This window comes from Scleropages formosus, chromosome 5 (assembly GCF_900964775.1).
Source record: "Scleropages formosus chromosome 5, fSclFor1.1, whole genome shotgun sequence".
NCBI lineage: Eukaryota > Metazoa > Chordata > Actinopteri > Osteoglossiformes > Osteoglossidae > Scleropages > Scleropages formosus.
The window spans coordinates 20,587,195-20,606,515 of NC_041810.1; the positions used below are offsets into that span (position 1 = coordinate 20,587,195).

General features: G+C 39.3%; 1 protein-coding gene across 5 annotated transcripts in view; it reads right to left on the minus strand.

Moving 5' to 3' along the window:
* Nucleotides 1–19,321, minus strand: part of LOC108921141 (voltage-dependent calcium channel subunit alpha-2/delta-1-like) — a 121,995-nt gene that overhangs the window by 85,381 nt on the left and 17,293 nt on the right. For all 5 annotated transcript variants that reach the window (XR_003797671.1, XM_029251779.1, XM_029251778.1 and 2 more), the window contains exons 2-3: nt 14,867–14,948; nt 13,889–14,005 (exon numbers count right to left, since the gene is read on the minus strand). Coding sequence is in view for 4 of the 5 variants with exons in the window: in XM_029251779.1 (XP_029107612.1) it covers nt 13,889–14,005; nt 14,867–14,948 (199 nt within the window). In the remaining variant the exon portion in view is untranslated. The remainder of the gene's footprint in view (nt 1–13,888; nt 14,006–14,866; nt 14,949–19,321) is intronic.

Genomic DNA, 19,321 nt, shown 5'->3' on the forward strand with positions numbered 1-19,321 from the left:
CCACTTTGAGAGATCAGGAAACCTCTGTAGACTTGTCTAAATAAAACATCTGTACTGTAACTGGATATGGTTGGACAAATTAAACACTGCAGTCCAAAAAAAAGCAGTTTCCAGTGGAGAACATCACATACATCCTTGTCAGAGTTCTTAACATAAATACACAAAGGCTGCATGTTTTAATGTTTCTTATCCCAATCATCTCCCCACCAATTTAAATATACAGTACAGCACTAATTACCTCAATCAGCTCTCAAAAATTACACAAGTAAAATATTTATTAAATATGGGATGCAACTGATAAGATGCCCTTTGTACCCTAAAAATGTAAGATGTAAAAAATGTGCAATAATTAAGTAAGCTGGCTAGAGGGGGAAAAAACACTTTCTTGTGTTGCTTGACAGGCAACCCCCGTGTAGCTCCATAAATCCTTAGCCATCCTATTTTCAGGATCACGCTGGGCTTCAAATACTTTAGCAAAGTGCTATACATCTATGAACAAAAGGAATGCCCCCAAAGGCAGGAAATCCTGTGGAACAGATGCAAGTCATCATCAAAGCAACCCCATGGCTTATTTAACAAACAAAAAAAAAAAAACAAAGTAAAAATAAAAATTTGTTTTGTTTACATTATGGTCTGTCTCCTCCTCCTGCAATGCAATTCTATGAACTATGTTCACACTGAAAACACAGAAACTAGAGGAGTATTGAAAACAGCTTTCCAGAAAGTACCAAACACAGTGGGTTTTTTCTTTTTTTTTTTTAAATTCTGCTGGATTTCCAGCAGAGATTTTGACTGACAGGAGTGGTGAAGACAGGACCCCATTATTTGTACTCATTTCTCCCACATTTTTTCCTATGGAAATGTCAAAGAAGCAGAGATACAATCCAATTAGTTTTCAGTCATTACCTTGGGGGGCTTTGTTTAATAGACGAGAACGGTAAGGTTTGATTAGAACACCTATTTGGCAAGAGACCAAAAAGAAAATTAAACGTGTTCCGCTACATGGTCCTATTTATTGCATGAAGTAATGACAAGAAGTCCTGGTGTTGTATACTGCATATTTAAGCTCTTATGAGAAAATTTATTTTTTTAAAAATCATACTGTATTTACCTGCTACAGCTGCACTGTTAGTGTAATTTATTAAAGTGCTCACCACTGACTGATTTGCAACCTCACCGAAGTGCATGAATCACACAGCTACATATTAATTTGAAACAAACTCAGAGATATAAAAAAAAAAAAAAAAAAAAATCCTCCTTAGAAGAACAAGTACAGGTGATCATGTTGGAAGAGCCCTTTAGACTCTTTGTTAGGCAGTACAGGCAAAATGCGTTGATGCCGGCACTGGCAAAATCATCCAAGGTGTTATCGGAGCCTGGTAGAGGGAGGGGGGACAAGGGCATTCAGAGCTTTGAATGCTGCCAACACAACAGCCCATTATTAGTATCACATTTATGAGCTCCTCCCTAATACTTGCAAGACTTCAAAGAAAAACTGAGATATAGATTTAATGCAAGAAAGTGTTATATTAAAGATGCTTTTTTCAGCAACTCCAATTACGCAGTTGAGAATACTTTAAAAGCGCATCATGTCAGTCAACGTAATTCACGTGGCATTTACTTCTCTTTTTCTACATTTTGGAGGGAAAATAGGCAGGGCCAAAATCAGGTCCTGCTCAATGCACAAAGCCGAAAGAAACACCCAACTGTTGATTCTACCCCTCCCCTTCTGTGAGTTTCTAAAATAAATTCATTCTCCTTTATTGATCTATCAACTGTACATCAGGAGCAACTCTAGCAAACAGCTTTTCATTTGATTCATTTCACTTCAGTTATAAAAGGCAGTTGTTGGGCTTCAAAGGTTGAGTAACGAGTCTCACGTTCTACGATTGAGGAAGATAAACACGAGGGTCAGGACTAGTATTGTCGCACACAGTTTTAATTTGCTGAAACCAGCTGCTTCATAATTACACTTTTATAAACCATTTTTTCAGCCCGTTCGACAAAGGCAACTAATGAAAATTTAATGACATCATCCATTTTTGAGAAGGAGATGCCTGGGACTGTGAGATTTGGGTGATACAGCCATCCTGTCCCTCCTGCTGGAGGAAAATTAGTGCAGCGTGGGCCTTAATTGATGGCCTCTCTCTTTTCTTCTGTATGGATCTTACCTCATTCTTCCTTGCTAATTTGCCGATCAATCTGTTTGATTCTCTTGTGGTCAATTGATCTCTCAGGGTAGACTGCTAAACTCAAAGCTGGTGGGCTTTTTTACGGTAGCAAGTTCTTTCAGAGGATACCATTGTTACTTGTTGCACTTGTCAAACATGACTTCTAGGTACAGAATAAATGAATGTATAAATAAATGAAATCAGAAAACACCTACATGCATAAACAGCATCTGAAAGCTAAGATGCGAGAGAAAATCCACTTATTAGCACTAATGAAACACAGAAGATTGTGATGAATCCAAAGAACAGGGATGTCTTCATTTGGTGGTTATAATTCCAGATGTACGAGGGAGTGTGTTGTCATGCCGTCATTCATTTGGGCTGGTATATTTATGTTTTCCTGTTCCGGTTTCCTTTCTCGGTGAGACATGGCAGTCTGTGCGTGCCTGAGGACGGTGTGTGGATTCTGGTGCACATTAAGAGATGGTGAGAGGCACTACACTTATTTACTTGCAAGATTAATTTTTCACCCATTACATATGTGAAACAATAACGGGTACGACCACAGAAGTAGATATTGAAAATTATAAATTTCCTCAATGGGTTGGTCCAATGAAGATTACCAAAGCTCTCTTCACTGTCCCTCAGATCAAAAATGTATTCTAAAAATTATTTATTTTTTTTTTTATTTTGCAATATGTAAGAGAGAGATTAAAATGAAAATTAAAGTGACTTTGCCTTAGTATTTTGATTTCAATAATTTATATTTCCAAACCAGGTAATCAGTATAAAATACATATTTTTTATGCCATTAAACTTTGATATTAAGGGCAACACAAACACAAAGCAACATTTATTAATGAACTGGTGCACTGGATGTGGTGACAGACATGTACACAACATTAACACCTAAAACAGAGTTACAACAGCCAGCCTTGCTGTAGTAACTAGTTTTTCAACCATGTCTAAAATCTAGTGTAAAATTCATGTGACTGTTTTACAGTATGTAAGACAGAGAGTAAAATATTTAAAAAAAGCTACCTGATTATAGTAAACCAGATAATATTATCTCAGAATATATTTGATAAATAGTTTCATAACAAGTGCTGTGTTAGCTCAGCATTGCAACACTGATGACTAAGCTGATGCTGAAGATGCAGATCAACTTAAGGTGAGAAACATACATAAAAGAAACAAAAACTAAGGTACTTTTAGTCCTGTTGTATTAACTGAACAACTTGAAAAGTGTTCATCTGAATAAATGGGTAAATTACTGGCCAATAATAAAAAGCAATAAATATTTAAATTCTTTACTATTTCTAAGATTCTAATAATAACAAATATAAGTAATGTTCTAATCTGTTAACCCTTACCTCTGCTACATTGAAGGAAAAGGTCTAACCGTTCTCCCTCTCTCTCCCACACTGATCATCATCATTCTCCTTTTCCACTATTAACATGTCCACATTTGCATAAGTCCATCTATCAGAAAAATACCATGAGACAAATCTAGTTATTTCCCAGAGAACAACACACTGAGAAAAATCATGGACTTCCACCCCAGCTAAACACAATGACAAGTGCTTCTTTCAAAAATATGACAGGAAGCGACAGAAACGGCTGAGAACTCATGCAACACGTGCTGCAGTGATGGGAAAAATCACCCAGTTTGGTGCATTTAGCAGTATATAGTGGAAGAACCATGGTGATTTATGACCGCAGTTTCTATCAAAATTTTAACCGAGGTAGACTGATGGTATCTTAACTGCCTTGAAATGTAATGTAATGTAATAAATAAATGAGCTGTTGGGCATAGTGCTTCTATTCCGCTGCAATTAACTAGGAGACAAAGGTCTGATAGTAAAGGATGTAGCTCATTAGTATCAGTAAACTAGGATAATTTTACTGCTCCTATTATGTTACGTTAGTTTGCATTTGAAAGTGTTCTACTGTATGTTTGGTGTTCCTGTCCCAAACCAAGTAGCCCATTGTTTTCTTAAAGCAAACATAAAACACAGATTATCACCCAATGTTAAACCTCTCAATTAACTTAATTCCTAGCCATTATGAAGTTTTACACCTTTGGAATGTATAATCCATAGAAATTGTTTGCCTGAAATGGTACCATTGAGTAGGAATGTATGTGTGTGTGTCCAGAATCTGGCACTTGACACTCTTTGCTTTTATTAAAGTCTCACCCTCATTTTCTATGTCCAGTCACACACCACAGTACGTCTGAAAACATGTAAAATTCAGTGAAACTGATGATCATTGTATGTCTTCAGATGCCTGGTGTTAGGGTTAGATGGTGTAGATCATGAATCCTTATAGCAATCAAATGCAAGAAACTGTAGTTGTGATAAATTGCAAATTGGTCTCATTTGACAGAACACAACCCAGGTGTTAAACACAGGGTGGAGTGTTTCAACATCACTCCTCTATAATAGCTATGTAGGTCTATGGTCAACACTCAAGTGAAAGAAGAATCAAGTGATGTCATCATACACACTCATAGGAGGTACAAAGACAAACCAAGAGTGTTGACACAGCAAAAGACAAACAGTCCAGTTAAGTGAACAAGGGGTGTATTCACCTACATTTACCCCATTCTGTACTAGGAAGAAACTGTCCATAACTTCAACCTCTTTTCTTTCATTTATTAAGAAAAATAGCTTGGTCATTTAATACATATCTAAAAAACAGGTTTATATTAAATTCCCCTTAACTATCTGTGGGTGGAATAGGCTACAGCAAGCGCCTTCAAGACAAATTTGACGCATGGTGACCATTCATAGCTTTTATGTCAAGGGAGGGTACAGAAATGCTTTACCAGTCTCCTTGCATGTGTGTCTTTGAATTGCAAAAATGGGGAGATTAAGCAAACTCAACACACCTTGAGCTGAATTCAATGCTCAACATTCAGCTCAGGCAATGTGAAGCACCAGTGTGCTGCTCATGTCATAATAGATTTCATATATGTATTATTGTTCAAAAGAGCATTCCAAGAAGCTGTCAGGTTATATTGTATGTGAAAATACAAAATTTCATCTGGTTGTAAGAACTCAAATTCTTGAACTTATCTTCATCTGCATTAGAGGAAATTACCATTTGCCCGATGTTCATCTCTACAAGGTTCAAATGTAGTCAGTGACTAGATCTGCTGGTCTTGGAAGGCTTATAGTTTTTAACAAATCACAAGTGAACTTTTCAACAATGGCAAGGAACTACACAACTGGACCTGATCAGTGCTTGTAGCATCCCTGAAACTAATTTTTTTTTGTTTTGTTTTAATAGCCTTCTTAACATGTGTGTTTCCTGTATGGCAAAGTCAATAAGAGATCTAGGGATGTAGAAAGAGAGCAGATAAATATGATGTTCAGATTTTTTTAAAATGCTTCTTACATGGAAAGGGATTACACCTCTGGCAACCCAACTTCTTATATAACTGCACACTCATGGGAATTTTAATCAGAAATGATCTTTTAATACATGGAATTCACACAACCCAGTGTACTTGCAATATAGGCTATAAGTGTACTTTTGCATATGCAAGCAGCACAGTTTCCCCCTCCAAACAAATCCGGACAACATCCCAAGCACACAGAATCCTCCCTTAAAACACTGGCTTTCAGTGTGTGAATATGAACTCCCAGTTGTTTCTCATTTTAGTTCTGTCACACTTTTTTTGTGGTGCCACTTTCTCTCTGTGTTTGTCCTGTCCTCTCAGGGTTTCCCTGGTAAAAGTAAGAGTGGGCGTGGTTTATTACACATGGGGCGTGTGGGTGGGTCCATGTCAAACTCTGCTTCTGTCTGACTTGTCCATCCTCTGACCAAATTAATGGCCGTACATCAATAATTCAGGTTCTAATTATGCTATAAGTCTTGCTCAGGGGTGGGAGGGGATAAAAAGGAGGCAAGAAAGCCCACATGATGTCATGCCAGTGTTTTGGATTAGAACCCTGGCAACCAGCTTGCTTTCACAGCCTTGAAAGTGAGACTTCATTTAGATCCCAGTGCAGTCGACCGGTGCCAAAACACACTGCACACCAAATCAGTCTTTCCACTACTGGCACACCCCTTCAAGAGACCATAAATCCATTTCTAATACTTAAAACACACTTAAATGTCACAGTGATGGACTGGTTAGCCTTGCACCTCTGCTTCCAGGACAGGCTCTGGATCACTGTGACCTGGACTTGAATAAGAAGTTAAGCAAAATGGGTGAGTGAGCGAAATGTCACATAACGGAATATTAAGAGATGGCTAAACGAGAACACAGTAAAAATTTGGTTGAAGTCAAAAAACAGGAAGTGCCAGCAAACATTTCCACCTTTAGGACACAGTGTGACGCTGACAAACAATATCTGTACACCAATACTGGATCCTACAGCAATACAAGAAATGTGGTCATGCTGAATCCTTGTCTGGTTTAAAAAAGGTCTCAGAACACATCTTTGAGACACATTTTCTCCTGATATCCTGCTATTTCTTTTCAGATTCTGATGTTTGACATATTTTACATATACAACACTGGGTCACAGTGACATACAGCTCCACAAATGTGCATAATATCATCCGTCACAATTACCTTTGCATTTCCTATCCCACTCAGTTCTATAGGTACCTATATGTACTGTGTGTGCTGGCAAAAAAAAAAAAAAAGAAAAAACTATCGCTTATCACGTCCACGTCCACGCCCACACCCGCACCAATCGGCACCTGATGACAGTTAGGGCAACTCAGCTTTGAAAGATCCTCCTCAGCCCCTTTGCACTTATGGAGTCTCACTGAGACAACCACCCCCTTTGCGCTCATGTCCCGATGGCCTTTATTCCTAGTCCCAGTTTTACGTTCCCCGGCTTCTGACCAGTCGCCTCATCTCCTGACTATGTCCATGGATCCTCGGTTCCACTCTGACCACCAGTCGACCGATTCTTCACCCGTCCCCGATAACGAGAACTGGCCTGACCCCTCGGTTCCTGACAAACGATCTTGCACTTGGGTCCAGCTGTCCCCACGTCCTCTGTTCCGCAAGACACCGCTAATGTTTGCTAATTAACATTCTGCATTTAATAGCCCTACTATGAAAGATGTATGAACTTAATCTCCAACAGGTGAACTCAAAGATCATATCACCTGCGTTGATGACACAAGGCATTAATCATTTACTCAAACATGTAGAGGGTTTTGTTTGGGAAAGAAAGCTCACAGTAAGTATGGTCTGAAAACCAAGTGTGGGCAGGCTTTCTGGGAAGCTTCCAAAGAAAATTGCACAGTGTTTTTCTACTCCAGGGGTGCCTTGGGACACCTGGCTTTTCATGCTAGGACAAAACAGGATACACAAGACACTGCTATTTCACCAGGGACAGGGGTGATGTGAGCGCTTCTTACAGTCACCATAAAACAGTCTCCCTCATTCTCAGCTCACTGTACTATGCAAACTGTACACATGTACTACTACACTTCTCCACCTCTGGATGCTTGGTGGTCCCTTGCACAAAATGTCCAACATCATAAATTTAATGGTTCTCAGTTCTGGCTCCAGTATGGTGAATTGAGCATAAAACAGTAATGTCCACAGGATACACACCGGAACTTTTTCCAACTACATTTCAGATGTTGGACTGTCATGTCTTGGTCGTTCGAGTTGTTACCCAACTCCTCCAGTGATCTCTACTCACCTTGGTACCTTGAAGACCAAAGGATCAGCAGAAACCTTTCATTGCTTCTTATACTCATCCATGTATACATCTGATGACAGCATTCTCCACCCACTCCAGTTTGATTTTTTCTGTTCTCATTGGGGTTCCACAAATGTCAGACCAAAGGATTAACAATTCTGCTAAATAACGGCTGAAGATGCGTAGTATCAACAGTGACAGTGCTCACTCCCTGCGCCCACTAATTTCCCAGTAAACCTAATGTGAAAGATCCGATTTACCGTCAATATAGACATAAATACAACCAGAAAATACTAGCCTCAGTTGTTAGCGAGACCGAAAATAGGGCTTATTCACCGAGGCCGTAAGAAATATAGAGAGTGGGTGCCGCACACGGTCGATTAAGATGCCACGCAATAGGAGGAACTATGAAACAGACTGTGTGACACAAAAACTACATCCAGCCACACCCCAGGGTCAGATGAGTGTATACTGATGTCCTCAGGGAGCTCGGAGCCACCTGCCCTTTTCCAACACCGAAAGCCAGTTTACACACTTTGAGGCTCAAACAGGGACATCTGCTTTGTTGCAAGCCTTAAATTCATAATCACATAGATTTTTTTTAATATTCCATATATCAAACATATGTCTATTTTATTGCCTCATTAAAGCAAAGTCATGGGACTTGGATTGAAAGTACAGGCTGTACTGCTTTAATAACAATATTTAAAATAATAATAATAATATTTTTTTAAAAAAAACTTGATATTCTTTAAACCAGGGGGTGAGATGCATGTTGTAGTACCCTCTTGAAAAATTCATGAGCCCATGACTCCAGGCTAGGAACAATGAGAACAACAACAACAACATGTACACCACTTCACCACAATGGATTCCTGCCCCAAAGCCCTGTTTCTTATTTTCATGAAAATAAAGCCAGCAGACAGTTACTGGGTAAAGATAAATATGAGGGTTTCTTTCAAAGTGCTTTAAATTAGCAGTGTAGTCCACCTAGATTGTGGTCACTAAAGACTGGGCTCCTTAGCCTTTAGCCAGATAATCCTGGCTAGAAGTGACATGCTCATAAACATAGAAGACCTGCAAGTGAAAACAGTGCTACTTTAAAGTATGTGAACCCTAACAGTATAGCAATCATTCTTGTATAAAATATTCAACTAAACTTATAAAACTTAAATCTTAAAATAAATGTATAAAACTAATAAATGAACATGATTTACACCCATGATTCTACTTACCTACTTGGTGTAACCAGTACAATTTGTGCTTCACTTATTTTTACACCTGCACAACTTGTGTGTTTCTACTACACACGATTCTCTCTAAAGCAACATATGGAATCGGTCATTACACACCTATTATGTCACAGAAGAAACACTGATTCTCATTAAATAACCATTTCATGGTAAAAGTAAGGGACACAAGGGATTCACATATTTCCAAGCAGCACTGCATTCGTATTTTATTAAGAATGACTAATTTCCATAAACCCTGGACATTCAAAACAAACTCAATCTGCTAAGCTTTATAAATACGGTCTATTTGGCATTATACATACAAAAACTTTCTACAATTTATGGATCTGGACATTAACAAAATTTCCAAAACTTTATTCCTTAAGGAATTAAACTGATTTTGTGAGCACAGGAAAAATACATTTGATCAAAAGTGAACTAGTTAATTCAAAAGCTAATATAGCTGCATCTGTCACGACCCACAGGGACAATACCCCTATGGGCCAGAGGAAGCGCCACTCAGTGCCACAAGCCCAGACCCATTCACCTGTTCATAATCTGGTGGTTAGTGAGTTATGAAAGAAGCAAGCGGCCGAGGATAGATTGCGGATTCTTACTCAGCATTTCATTGTGCTCTCTTGGCAATCGTTAGTTACCCGCCTCCCAAGTTTCGTTCCATAGGTGTTTATGTTCCAGTCCCGAGTGTCTGTCCTGTCTACTCCTGCCTTTTGTGCTCCTGTCCAGGTCCAGCGTTCCAGTTCGATATTTCATCACACCTCCATGTTCAAGTCCTACTCGCAGATGCTTGTTTTACTTTTCACCTTTATGAGAATACACTGTGTGTCTCCTTGTCCTGCGTTCATTCTTTCACCTCTACCCGGTACCTTACAGTTTGCCCTGTGCATGTATAAATACACTCTGAACGTGGCGTCAACATACTTTTCGTCCGTGCTCGGACATAACAGCAATGCACGTCTGTGTTGAACTTTCATCCAAACGCTATAGTATCGGAACAGTTTTCAAATGCAAGGCAAAAATATTTTTCTCGAGTGGTATACTTTTACTTTATTTTCTCCATATGTGACAACATCCCCACAAAGCTCAGCATATGGTTTTGTGACACAGCTAGAAATTAAATCAATATAACTAGACAGCTACATGAAGTTTAAAAATAAATCCACTGAAGAACAGGTTGAGTTAGATGCTTTTTAAAAATGTCAAGATTTCACTACTAACTGTTTGAGGGACACCTTCTTTGAAGTATCAGCTTATATGAATGTAACCATCAGATCATACAATTCAAGCTATAATCTTTATGATCTACCAACACCTGCACCTGGTGCTCCTGCCACACCTGCATTTTTAATGAACAGGGTTCGACATGAAAGGCCGCAGGTGCAAGGTCTGGTACTCGACTCCTGCGTCACCTTTGATGGTTAATGAACACCATGAGCTCCTCCTGATTGTGAGAGGTGGGGCTCCGGAGCGTGGTACGCTGCCCGCATTCTCCACCTTCTCCAGATGTTAACCACTGGAGCATTGCTTGTTGTGGACGCGGGGGGGGGGGGGGGGGTAGAGGGTGTCCTTCAAGCACGAGCAGTAGATACGAGGATATCAGCCACATTTTAGAAAAGAGGACTGAATAATTGATGTTTTGCATGGGGAGAGAAGAGGCCAGGACTGGTGATGGTGTTCCCATATAAGATTTGAGCGAGCTGAAGGATGCCTGATCTGTATAGCATCAATATATAAGTGGCTTATTTTACAGGGATTGGGGGCAGGGGTAAAAGGCAACCAGAAAAATGTGGACGTGAAATTGAAAATTTATGCTATATCTAATTAAATGAGCCAAGTGATTATGGTGTTTCTCCTCTGAATCTGCAGTTGGTGCTTTCCAGTGTTTTCTTTTAACTTTCATAAATGTGGGTCGTGCTTTATTATTCATGGTGCTCCTCCTCAAAGGCATCGTTGTGTGAATGAATCAGATCTATGCGAATTAGAAAATTCATTAAAAAAAAAAAAGTCCAGTGCATGAGCAAGAAGTAAATTCTCCAGCAACAGTTAAGGTTACAAAACTGGACTGGTATTTAGTAGTCAGCAGAAAGAACCAAGTGACTCATTGGCTGTTTTATCTGCAATATCAGAGGATCTGGATTATGGAGAAGATTAATCTTTTTGGAATGAAGGCCTTTACTCTGCATATTATAGAGACAATTATAATTTGGGCCTCATTTTATCAAGTGACATCTCAATGGCTGAATTTTTCAGATCTCCTATTCTAAGACACTTCAAAGTAAAGTCAGGTTTTTACAACCTTAAAAAAAAAAAAATTCATTACTCCTAAACAGGATAACTTGGTGACGTTAGGAGTTCTTTCCGTATTCTGGGAAAATGACACCAGTTTAAAGCTACACAGTGAATGAATAGGCAAATTAAAAAGATAATAAAGGTGATTCCTCTACTCACAACATACATAACTTATGACCTGGGCTTATTTTTCCAGTCCTCACATTTGGTCACGATGTCTAACATCTGTTGCGCGATAACATCAATGCACCATATGTATTATTGACTCAATGTATCTATCAGTGACATTTATATAACGTTTTGTTATGTAGTTTCTTTTAGCTTCAGTCATGTATGTATGTTTTCATACGTTTATGTATATTTTGTTATATAGTTTCATTGATCTAGTTTCATTTACGTAACATTTTGTTTGACAGTGGCTAGCAAACAACATGTGGGTGTTCTGGCAGTGCGGCACTGAAAAGGCAATGGAAAATCTGATTTAAAAATGAAAGTGAAAATAGTGTGACATGAAACTACGACATCGTATTACATGTTTGTTTTCTGTATTTATATTATTTTAAAATAAATGCATGAAATTAACGAAAAATATCACGAAGTCCTGTTGTACAACACAGTATTTGTACATGTTTATACAGTTTATCCTTGTGGTTTATATAAGAGAATAGAGGTCTAAGACTTACATGGTCACCAGAAGACAACACTGTAAGTCAAGGACACAAATGAATAAATACTAACATGCACAGAAACTGTTACTTTTAGTGAATTGTGTCACTTGGGAAAGGATATACAGTACATAGTTTGTGTTATGATATCTGTAGTCTGACAGCTGATCCATGAGTCAGAAGCTGAAGAACATCTGGTCTTCTTCCCAAAACCCATTCCACAAGGTTCCTCTCACTGTACCAGTAAATTAGAACCAATGTCACTTTTAAAAGTCTTTTGAAAAACTTAATACAATTACAGAAGAGAAAGCCTCTGTGTACTGCTCATTGTTCCAAAGAGCTTGATCTCTTGGTACAGCCTTAATGTCATTATGAAGATTGCCACAGATGACTGGAACATGGATCGTGGCATATTTCCAAGATTATACAGCAGGAGCATTTGATTAGTTTGAAGAAAAGAAAAAAAATTCCAAAGGCTCTTGAATGGAAGGGAGCAGACTGACCCCACCATTTTGTCTGACGACCAGTTAGTACAGGCTTACTGCCAATTATTCTGTGGGGGGGGGGGTTCTTTTTTTGGGCTGGCATCAAGCACAGATGTAGATGGAGTGCATGCCTAGAAGCGATCACAACAGTTTCAGAAATTACCCAAGCTACATCTGTCACGCCGTTGGCGCCCCAACGTGACCCTCTCTATTTTCGCCCAATTTGCACAAAAAATAAGTTACCATCAGTATCCAAAGAGTTGTACTTAGCGGTACTGTTAACTCTGGTGCAAAACAATAATACAACCAGAAGGCTTTAATGTTCTACCCTGCAATATACATTTTAAAAGACCACAGTCGAAAACACACGGAGACAGAGAAAGTGCCCATCTGGTCTCAAATGAAGCCAAGATGGAGCAGTTAGGTTTGGCCACCATACAAACAGTCCAAAAGATAATGAGGAAAAGATGTATGTTCTTTACCCACACCTTGACAAGCCCACAAAATAGTAGATATTTTGCACTGAATACATATTCAACCATTATCGCTGAGATCCTTGTTCTTACACACCGTGTCAGTCATTCCTTTAACTTTATTCTTCCTCTCATTCCTCCAAAGAACAGTCAAGCCTTTCAACTAGTGCTCTTTCAATTCTCCCTGACTTCAGAAGTCTAATATTGCCGACTATATAAATTAATACATTTTCCTAAAATAATATTCTGGTTGATAGCTGTAACCGTCTTCCAGTGAAACGGGAATATGTCCATTTGCCTTATTTAAAACAATTCAAATCTACTTTGCAGAGTGTAGCACAAATTAGAAAAGTTTCAGACTTTACAAAATCATGGAGCATCCACAGTATAAGTTCATTCAAGCCACATAAATCCTGGTTAGCCAATAGTTTGACAATGATCAAATCCAAGGAGCCGCCAGCTATTAATCTATTACAAAGTAGTTTGCTTTATAAATCAGTGCTTGATAATATATAAAATAAGTGTTATTGCATACATACAGACTATTTATCAAGCCAACAAGAGATGGGTGTGAACTGAGAGTTTAGCTGCAGCAGAAATTTATCCTTTACACACATTTAGTCAAGAGCTACCCCTAGAAAACAGAGGAACAAACTAAAAAGACAGCAGCATTCTGAAAGAAGCACAGTCAATAAAGCCTTCTAGATTTTGAATATAAGTACAAGTGGAATGTCTCCCGTTCCGAGAAAGAGAGATGGCCTAACTTCTTGACACCCGGACACTGTAGAAACCTCCCATATTATATGTGGTGATGTACAAGCCAAAGGAGAGAACAGATGGGAAGAATAACTTAAAACATGAAACCTGAATTTACCTTCAGGGCCATTGATCTCTTGTGCAGCAGCATCTCAATGTTCCTGGCAGCACTGGCTACGAGTTGCCGTGCGTTATTTGGTTCCACAATGTACTGCTTCCTGTGCTCGGAAAAAATCTGGACAAGAAACAAAGAGTCGTAGTTAATAGGAGATAAACTTCACCATCGCTGCTCTCGAGCAGTTCTCACCACGTGGTTATTTGTCCCACGCTCCTACGAGACAATTCATACCACGTGCACATAGTACATTTGGCATCCATTCTTGTTACATAACAGCCACAGCAGGGTTTTCTGATTAAGAATGCCTTATTTGCATGTTTCCTTACACATTGTCAAACGGTTTCAAACATTAGTGGTATGCAGTAATACAGCACACAGCAGGTCAGAGACATTTAAGGCTAAAATATACAGCAACAACACAATAATGAGCAAAAGCGAAGAGTCATTCCTGATCCTGCAGGATCCTTGGAGATAAAATTCAGATTTAACATCTTTTTTTGTTTGTTTATTATTATAAGCCTCATATCACCCATACACACCTTGTGATGGCAATACACAGCATGACTTGATATTAACTTTTCTGTACACAAAAGGTCTGGATGCTTGAATGACTGTGTTGAGTAATATTATTTACCACCCACAGCTGAGATAAAAGCTATGCAAAAATACAAGGTTACAAAACCAGGTGTTTGGTGACTAAGGGCTTTCATGGAGGCATCATTGGATTATTTTAAAATTTAACTTGATAATGTTTTTGTACTCCTTCAAGTGAACACAAGTAGATCCTATCATGGTAGTCCCAGGCAGCAAGAGTCAAATTAAAAACTGGTGTAAATTTACCCCAAGAGGAAACTAAGCAATATATTCATTCTCATCTACGTGCAGAACTCGCAGGGTGGGGGGAAAGAGAGAAAAAAAAAACTTTTGTAGGTTAATTTATGGATAAAGAAAACAGAAAAGGTTTAAGAATGAACCTACCTTCGCAAGGTTGTTAACCCCACTTGCCGTCTCAGCCAACTTGACAAGATCCTGCTGCATGCGTTCCACCCATTCCTTGATTCTGGGGAAAGAAAACAGGTTGATCAATTAGGCAATATGTGCATAAATCTGCATAAAAGTGTACATGGTACAAAAAATCAAGGGGTGCTGAGCCATGGGTCTTTCCTAAAACACAGCTGGAAACAATTCAAAACCAAGAACCAGTCTGGCTAACGCAACCTTTACTCCACTGAAGAAGACACACTGGCGAACTGGAATAATGAGGATGAGTATTCTCGTAATCCATGTATTTATATAAATAATTTCTCTCGATAATAAAAAATTTAATAAAACAAACAAAGCTAAAACAAAAAATAAATTACATGAAATGGTTACATATTTACTTTTAAAAAGGCCTTGTTGTATAAACTGTTAACCAAGTAGCCAAGTCACTTTGGAGAAAAGTGCCAGAGAAATTAATAAATGGTGGATGTGGTGGCGGAGCGGGTTTGGCCTGTGCCTGTTCTCTGGTGGGTCTAGGGTTCAAGTCCTGCTTGGGGTGCCTTGCAATGGACTGGTGTCCTGTCCTGGGTTTCCCCCCTCCAGCATTGCATCCTGTGTTACCAGGTCAGGCTCCGGCTTGCCGCAACCATGCCTGGGATAAGCGGCTTAGTCAGTGTGTGTGAGAAATTAATAAATGTAAGTGTATTTGCACAGAAAGCTTTTTGCTCTTTTATTCATACTACGACCAACACTCATGGAAAACACAGAAAAATGACTAAGCATTCGGTCTTTAAAGAATCTGTAAGGCTCACACAGTATAAGTCTGGTATACAATGTGCTATGTTAAGAATAATTATGTACTTAGCAATAAAAGAGAACTGACAAGCAATACTTTAACATGCGAGTTTTAAGATTGATATGAAACTCCTACATGGTTCAAAAGAGGTCAAACAGTGTGTGAAATGTAGGTGGGGAAATGAAAAATTATTTAATGAGGCTAGAGGAAAATTCTGAAAATCATGACAGGGCATGTCAAACCACGAAGAACTAAATTTGAAAATAGTGCTTGCAAATTAAAGCTGGCAGACAGCAGTAAATGAATTGGACTGATTTGAAACAGCCCTGAAAACTAGCAGAAAAATTATTTCTGACCTTTAACCTAGTCTCAAAATTATGTTATGAACTTAAATATGGTAGTCATGCGCTACTTAATGATGTTTCGTTTTAAGAAAGAGCACATATACGACGGTGGTCCCATAAGATTATAATGGAGCTGAAAAAATTCTTATTGACTAGTGACATCGCAGCGCAACGTGTTACTCACATGTTCGTGCTGTTGCTGCTGTAAAAAAACCTACTGAGCTGCCAGTCATATTAAAGTATACAATTATGGACAGTATATAATACTTGATAATGAACACTTACTAGTTTATGCATTTACTGAACTGTAGTTGTATACTCTTTCTTATAAAAGTTTACTGTAAAACAGTATAATGTGTTACACTGAAAGGGGTGCGGTAGCACAGTGGGTTGAACCACAGTCCTGCTCTCCGGTGGGTCTGGGGTTCGAGTCCCGCTTGGGGTGCCTTGTGACGGACTGGCGTCCCGTCCTGGGTGTGTCCCCTCCCCCTCTGGCCTTACGCCCTGTGTTACCGGGTAGGCTCCGGTTCCCCGTGACCCCATATGGGACAAGCGGTTCTGAAAATGTGTGTGTGTGTGTGTTACACTGACAGCAGTGTCAAATCTCGTGTTTACCATGTCTCTTGACTGCATTGAGGCTATACCGTCTAGGTTTGTAGAGTTGCACTCTGATTTTTGCACAACGACCGAAGCTCCCAACGACGCATTTCTCAGAATGTCCCCGTCGTTAAATGACGCATGTCTATGTTATTGCTGCTATTCAAAAACACCTTTTATGCAAGACCGGTATGCAAAATACAGTAATGGGACTAAAGCCTTGATCCCTGAGCAGTCATTGATACATGGTCTGAGGAGTCATCTTTTATCTGGATAAACAAAGAATGTCTTCAACCTACAGCGCCTTCAGAAAATGTTTGCTTCCTTCCTCATTTCCCCTATTGTAAATTTGATAATGAAATTTAACATATTTCATGAATAAAGTTGTGCAACAGTAAATAGCAATGTGTTAAGTACTAACCGCCCCCATACACTTCGTAAATGTTTGCTGCTATGACTGCAACCAAAACACTTCCCATAATTCAATATCAGTCCAGTGCACCACCTTGCAGGAGTTTGCGCTCACTTTTCCTGGCAGAATGGCTTTATTCAGAAACTCTGGTATGTTTCCAAGCATTAACTGGTCCTGGCACAGGGTCTCTACTGAGTTGAGATGAAAATATTGCTTTAACAGGAAATCAGAAAGGGAGCAAATACTTTTTCAAGGCAGCGTATGTTGTCCATTTGCTGCTGTTCAGCATGGTGATGGATCTGCTATTATATGCGCAGAGAATTCCTCTACATGGCTGAGGAATCTCAACCCGGTTGAGGCAAAAAGATGGACTTGGTGTGAACAAGTCCCAGACTCTGAAACTAAGATGGGCACTGCCTTCCACCACAAGCTCTAACAATCACTGAGGCTTCATAAGAAGTATAGTTGAGAACAAAATTCAACCTCTTGTCTCACAAAAATCAAGGATTTTTATTTAAAAGAAACATCCAAAATCCCACTGCACACATTTTAGAACTTTTTTTAGAATTTTAGAACAATCACACTCGAACGACTAAAGCTCTTCTGAATGCAAAGGGTGAACATGCTCCTTATTAGCGACTTCATACTGATAATGTACTTGCTTTTTATAAATTTTACTTTACTATTTTCACTATTATGTACCAATTGTCTTATTATTCAGTCTTATGTTCTGATTTTATTTTTAGTTTCTCTCAACTGGTGTTCCTTAAGGCTCAGTGCTGGGCCCCTACTTTTTGTCTACACCTCTTCTCTTGGACCCATCACAGCCACTTATTGGATTTTAACAATTGCTGATATGCCAAAGATGCCACACAAATTAACATGAGCAGAGCAGTACATCTTTACCAGGTGTTTGCATACATCCTGGAAGTAGTTTGCTCATACATCAGTAAAAGAATGCCTGGCAAAATTCTGCAGAAAAGTAATAAAACCCTTTAAGTTTTACCATGTCTCTTCATTCAGACTCTAAGAAATGTCAAGCTATATGAAGAACGATCAGTTCCGACAAAATTTGTGTCATGTTTCCATTCTACCAAGACATGTACAGTATTTCTTAAACACAAAGCCCATGCAAAAACCCATGTTCAGTGTATTTTATAGAGTGGCTTTTGCCGTGTGCATGCATGTCAGTGAAATTCCTCTTCCCCTGCTGTGGTGCCCTCTGTTAGGATTTACTTTAATCCTCAGCAAATTTCAGACATTTATGGAATTACCTGCTCAGATGCATGCAATACAATTATCACACACTGCAGATTTGTTGCAGTCTTACACAACATCATTTTTAAAACCTTGACATCTTTTCACATATTACCATTTCTATTAGTCCTTAATTAATGAGGGCAGCAATGAGTACCAAGCTAGAGCTGTAGCCCTACAAGGAGAGGGGCATGTGTATACAATGAGTCCTGAGGCATTTATTGAGCAGAATTCAACTGAAAAGTATAACCAATTCAAGACGCCAGGTAGTCTTGAACTTCCCACGTAGGTTGTTGGCTCCAGTCCTGCAGGGCTTTACTGTTGTAGTTCTTTATAAAAAGTTTACTTAACCCAGATGCATCAAGTCAGTCTGCTGTACAAATTGATCAGGAAAAAGCGATTAAAATATTATTCATTATAGCAGAATCAGTGTTTCCAGAACATGTGCTGCTGTCTACCTACAGGGCAAAGAACTACGACCAAAGTGTGTTCATCCTGCATTGGTGACCATGGGACTGCAAGCATCATCACCACAAATCTGTCCTCCTGCCCTTCCAAGTTTTCTGAAGGAGGGTTCAAATTGATTCATGAGTTCAGGCTGGAGGAGGTGCTGCATGCTGCTTCTGCTCTGTATTCTACTCTGAATATTGCATTGCAATATTCAACCTTTTGAAACTGCACAAATGCTGAAACAGCGCACAATGTCAGACATGAACACAAGATTACATTTACATTTATTCAGCTAGCAGACTACATATATATCTAGTGCATAACCACACACACACACACACACTTTCGGAACCGCTTGTCCTATACAGGGTCACGGGGAACCGGAGCCTACCCGGTAACACAGGGTGTAAGGCCGGAGGGGGAGGGGACACACCCAGGACGGGACGCCAGTCCGTCGCAAGGCACCCCAAGCGGGACTCGAACCCCAGACCCACTGGAGAGCAGGACCCGGTCCAACCCACCGCGCCCCCTTAGTGCATAACCATTCAAGTTTAATTGAAAAATAGCAATACTTGATTACTCCCTTCTCCCCAGCC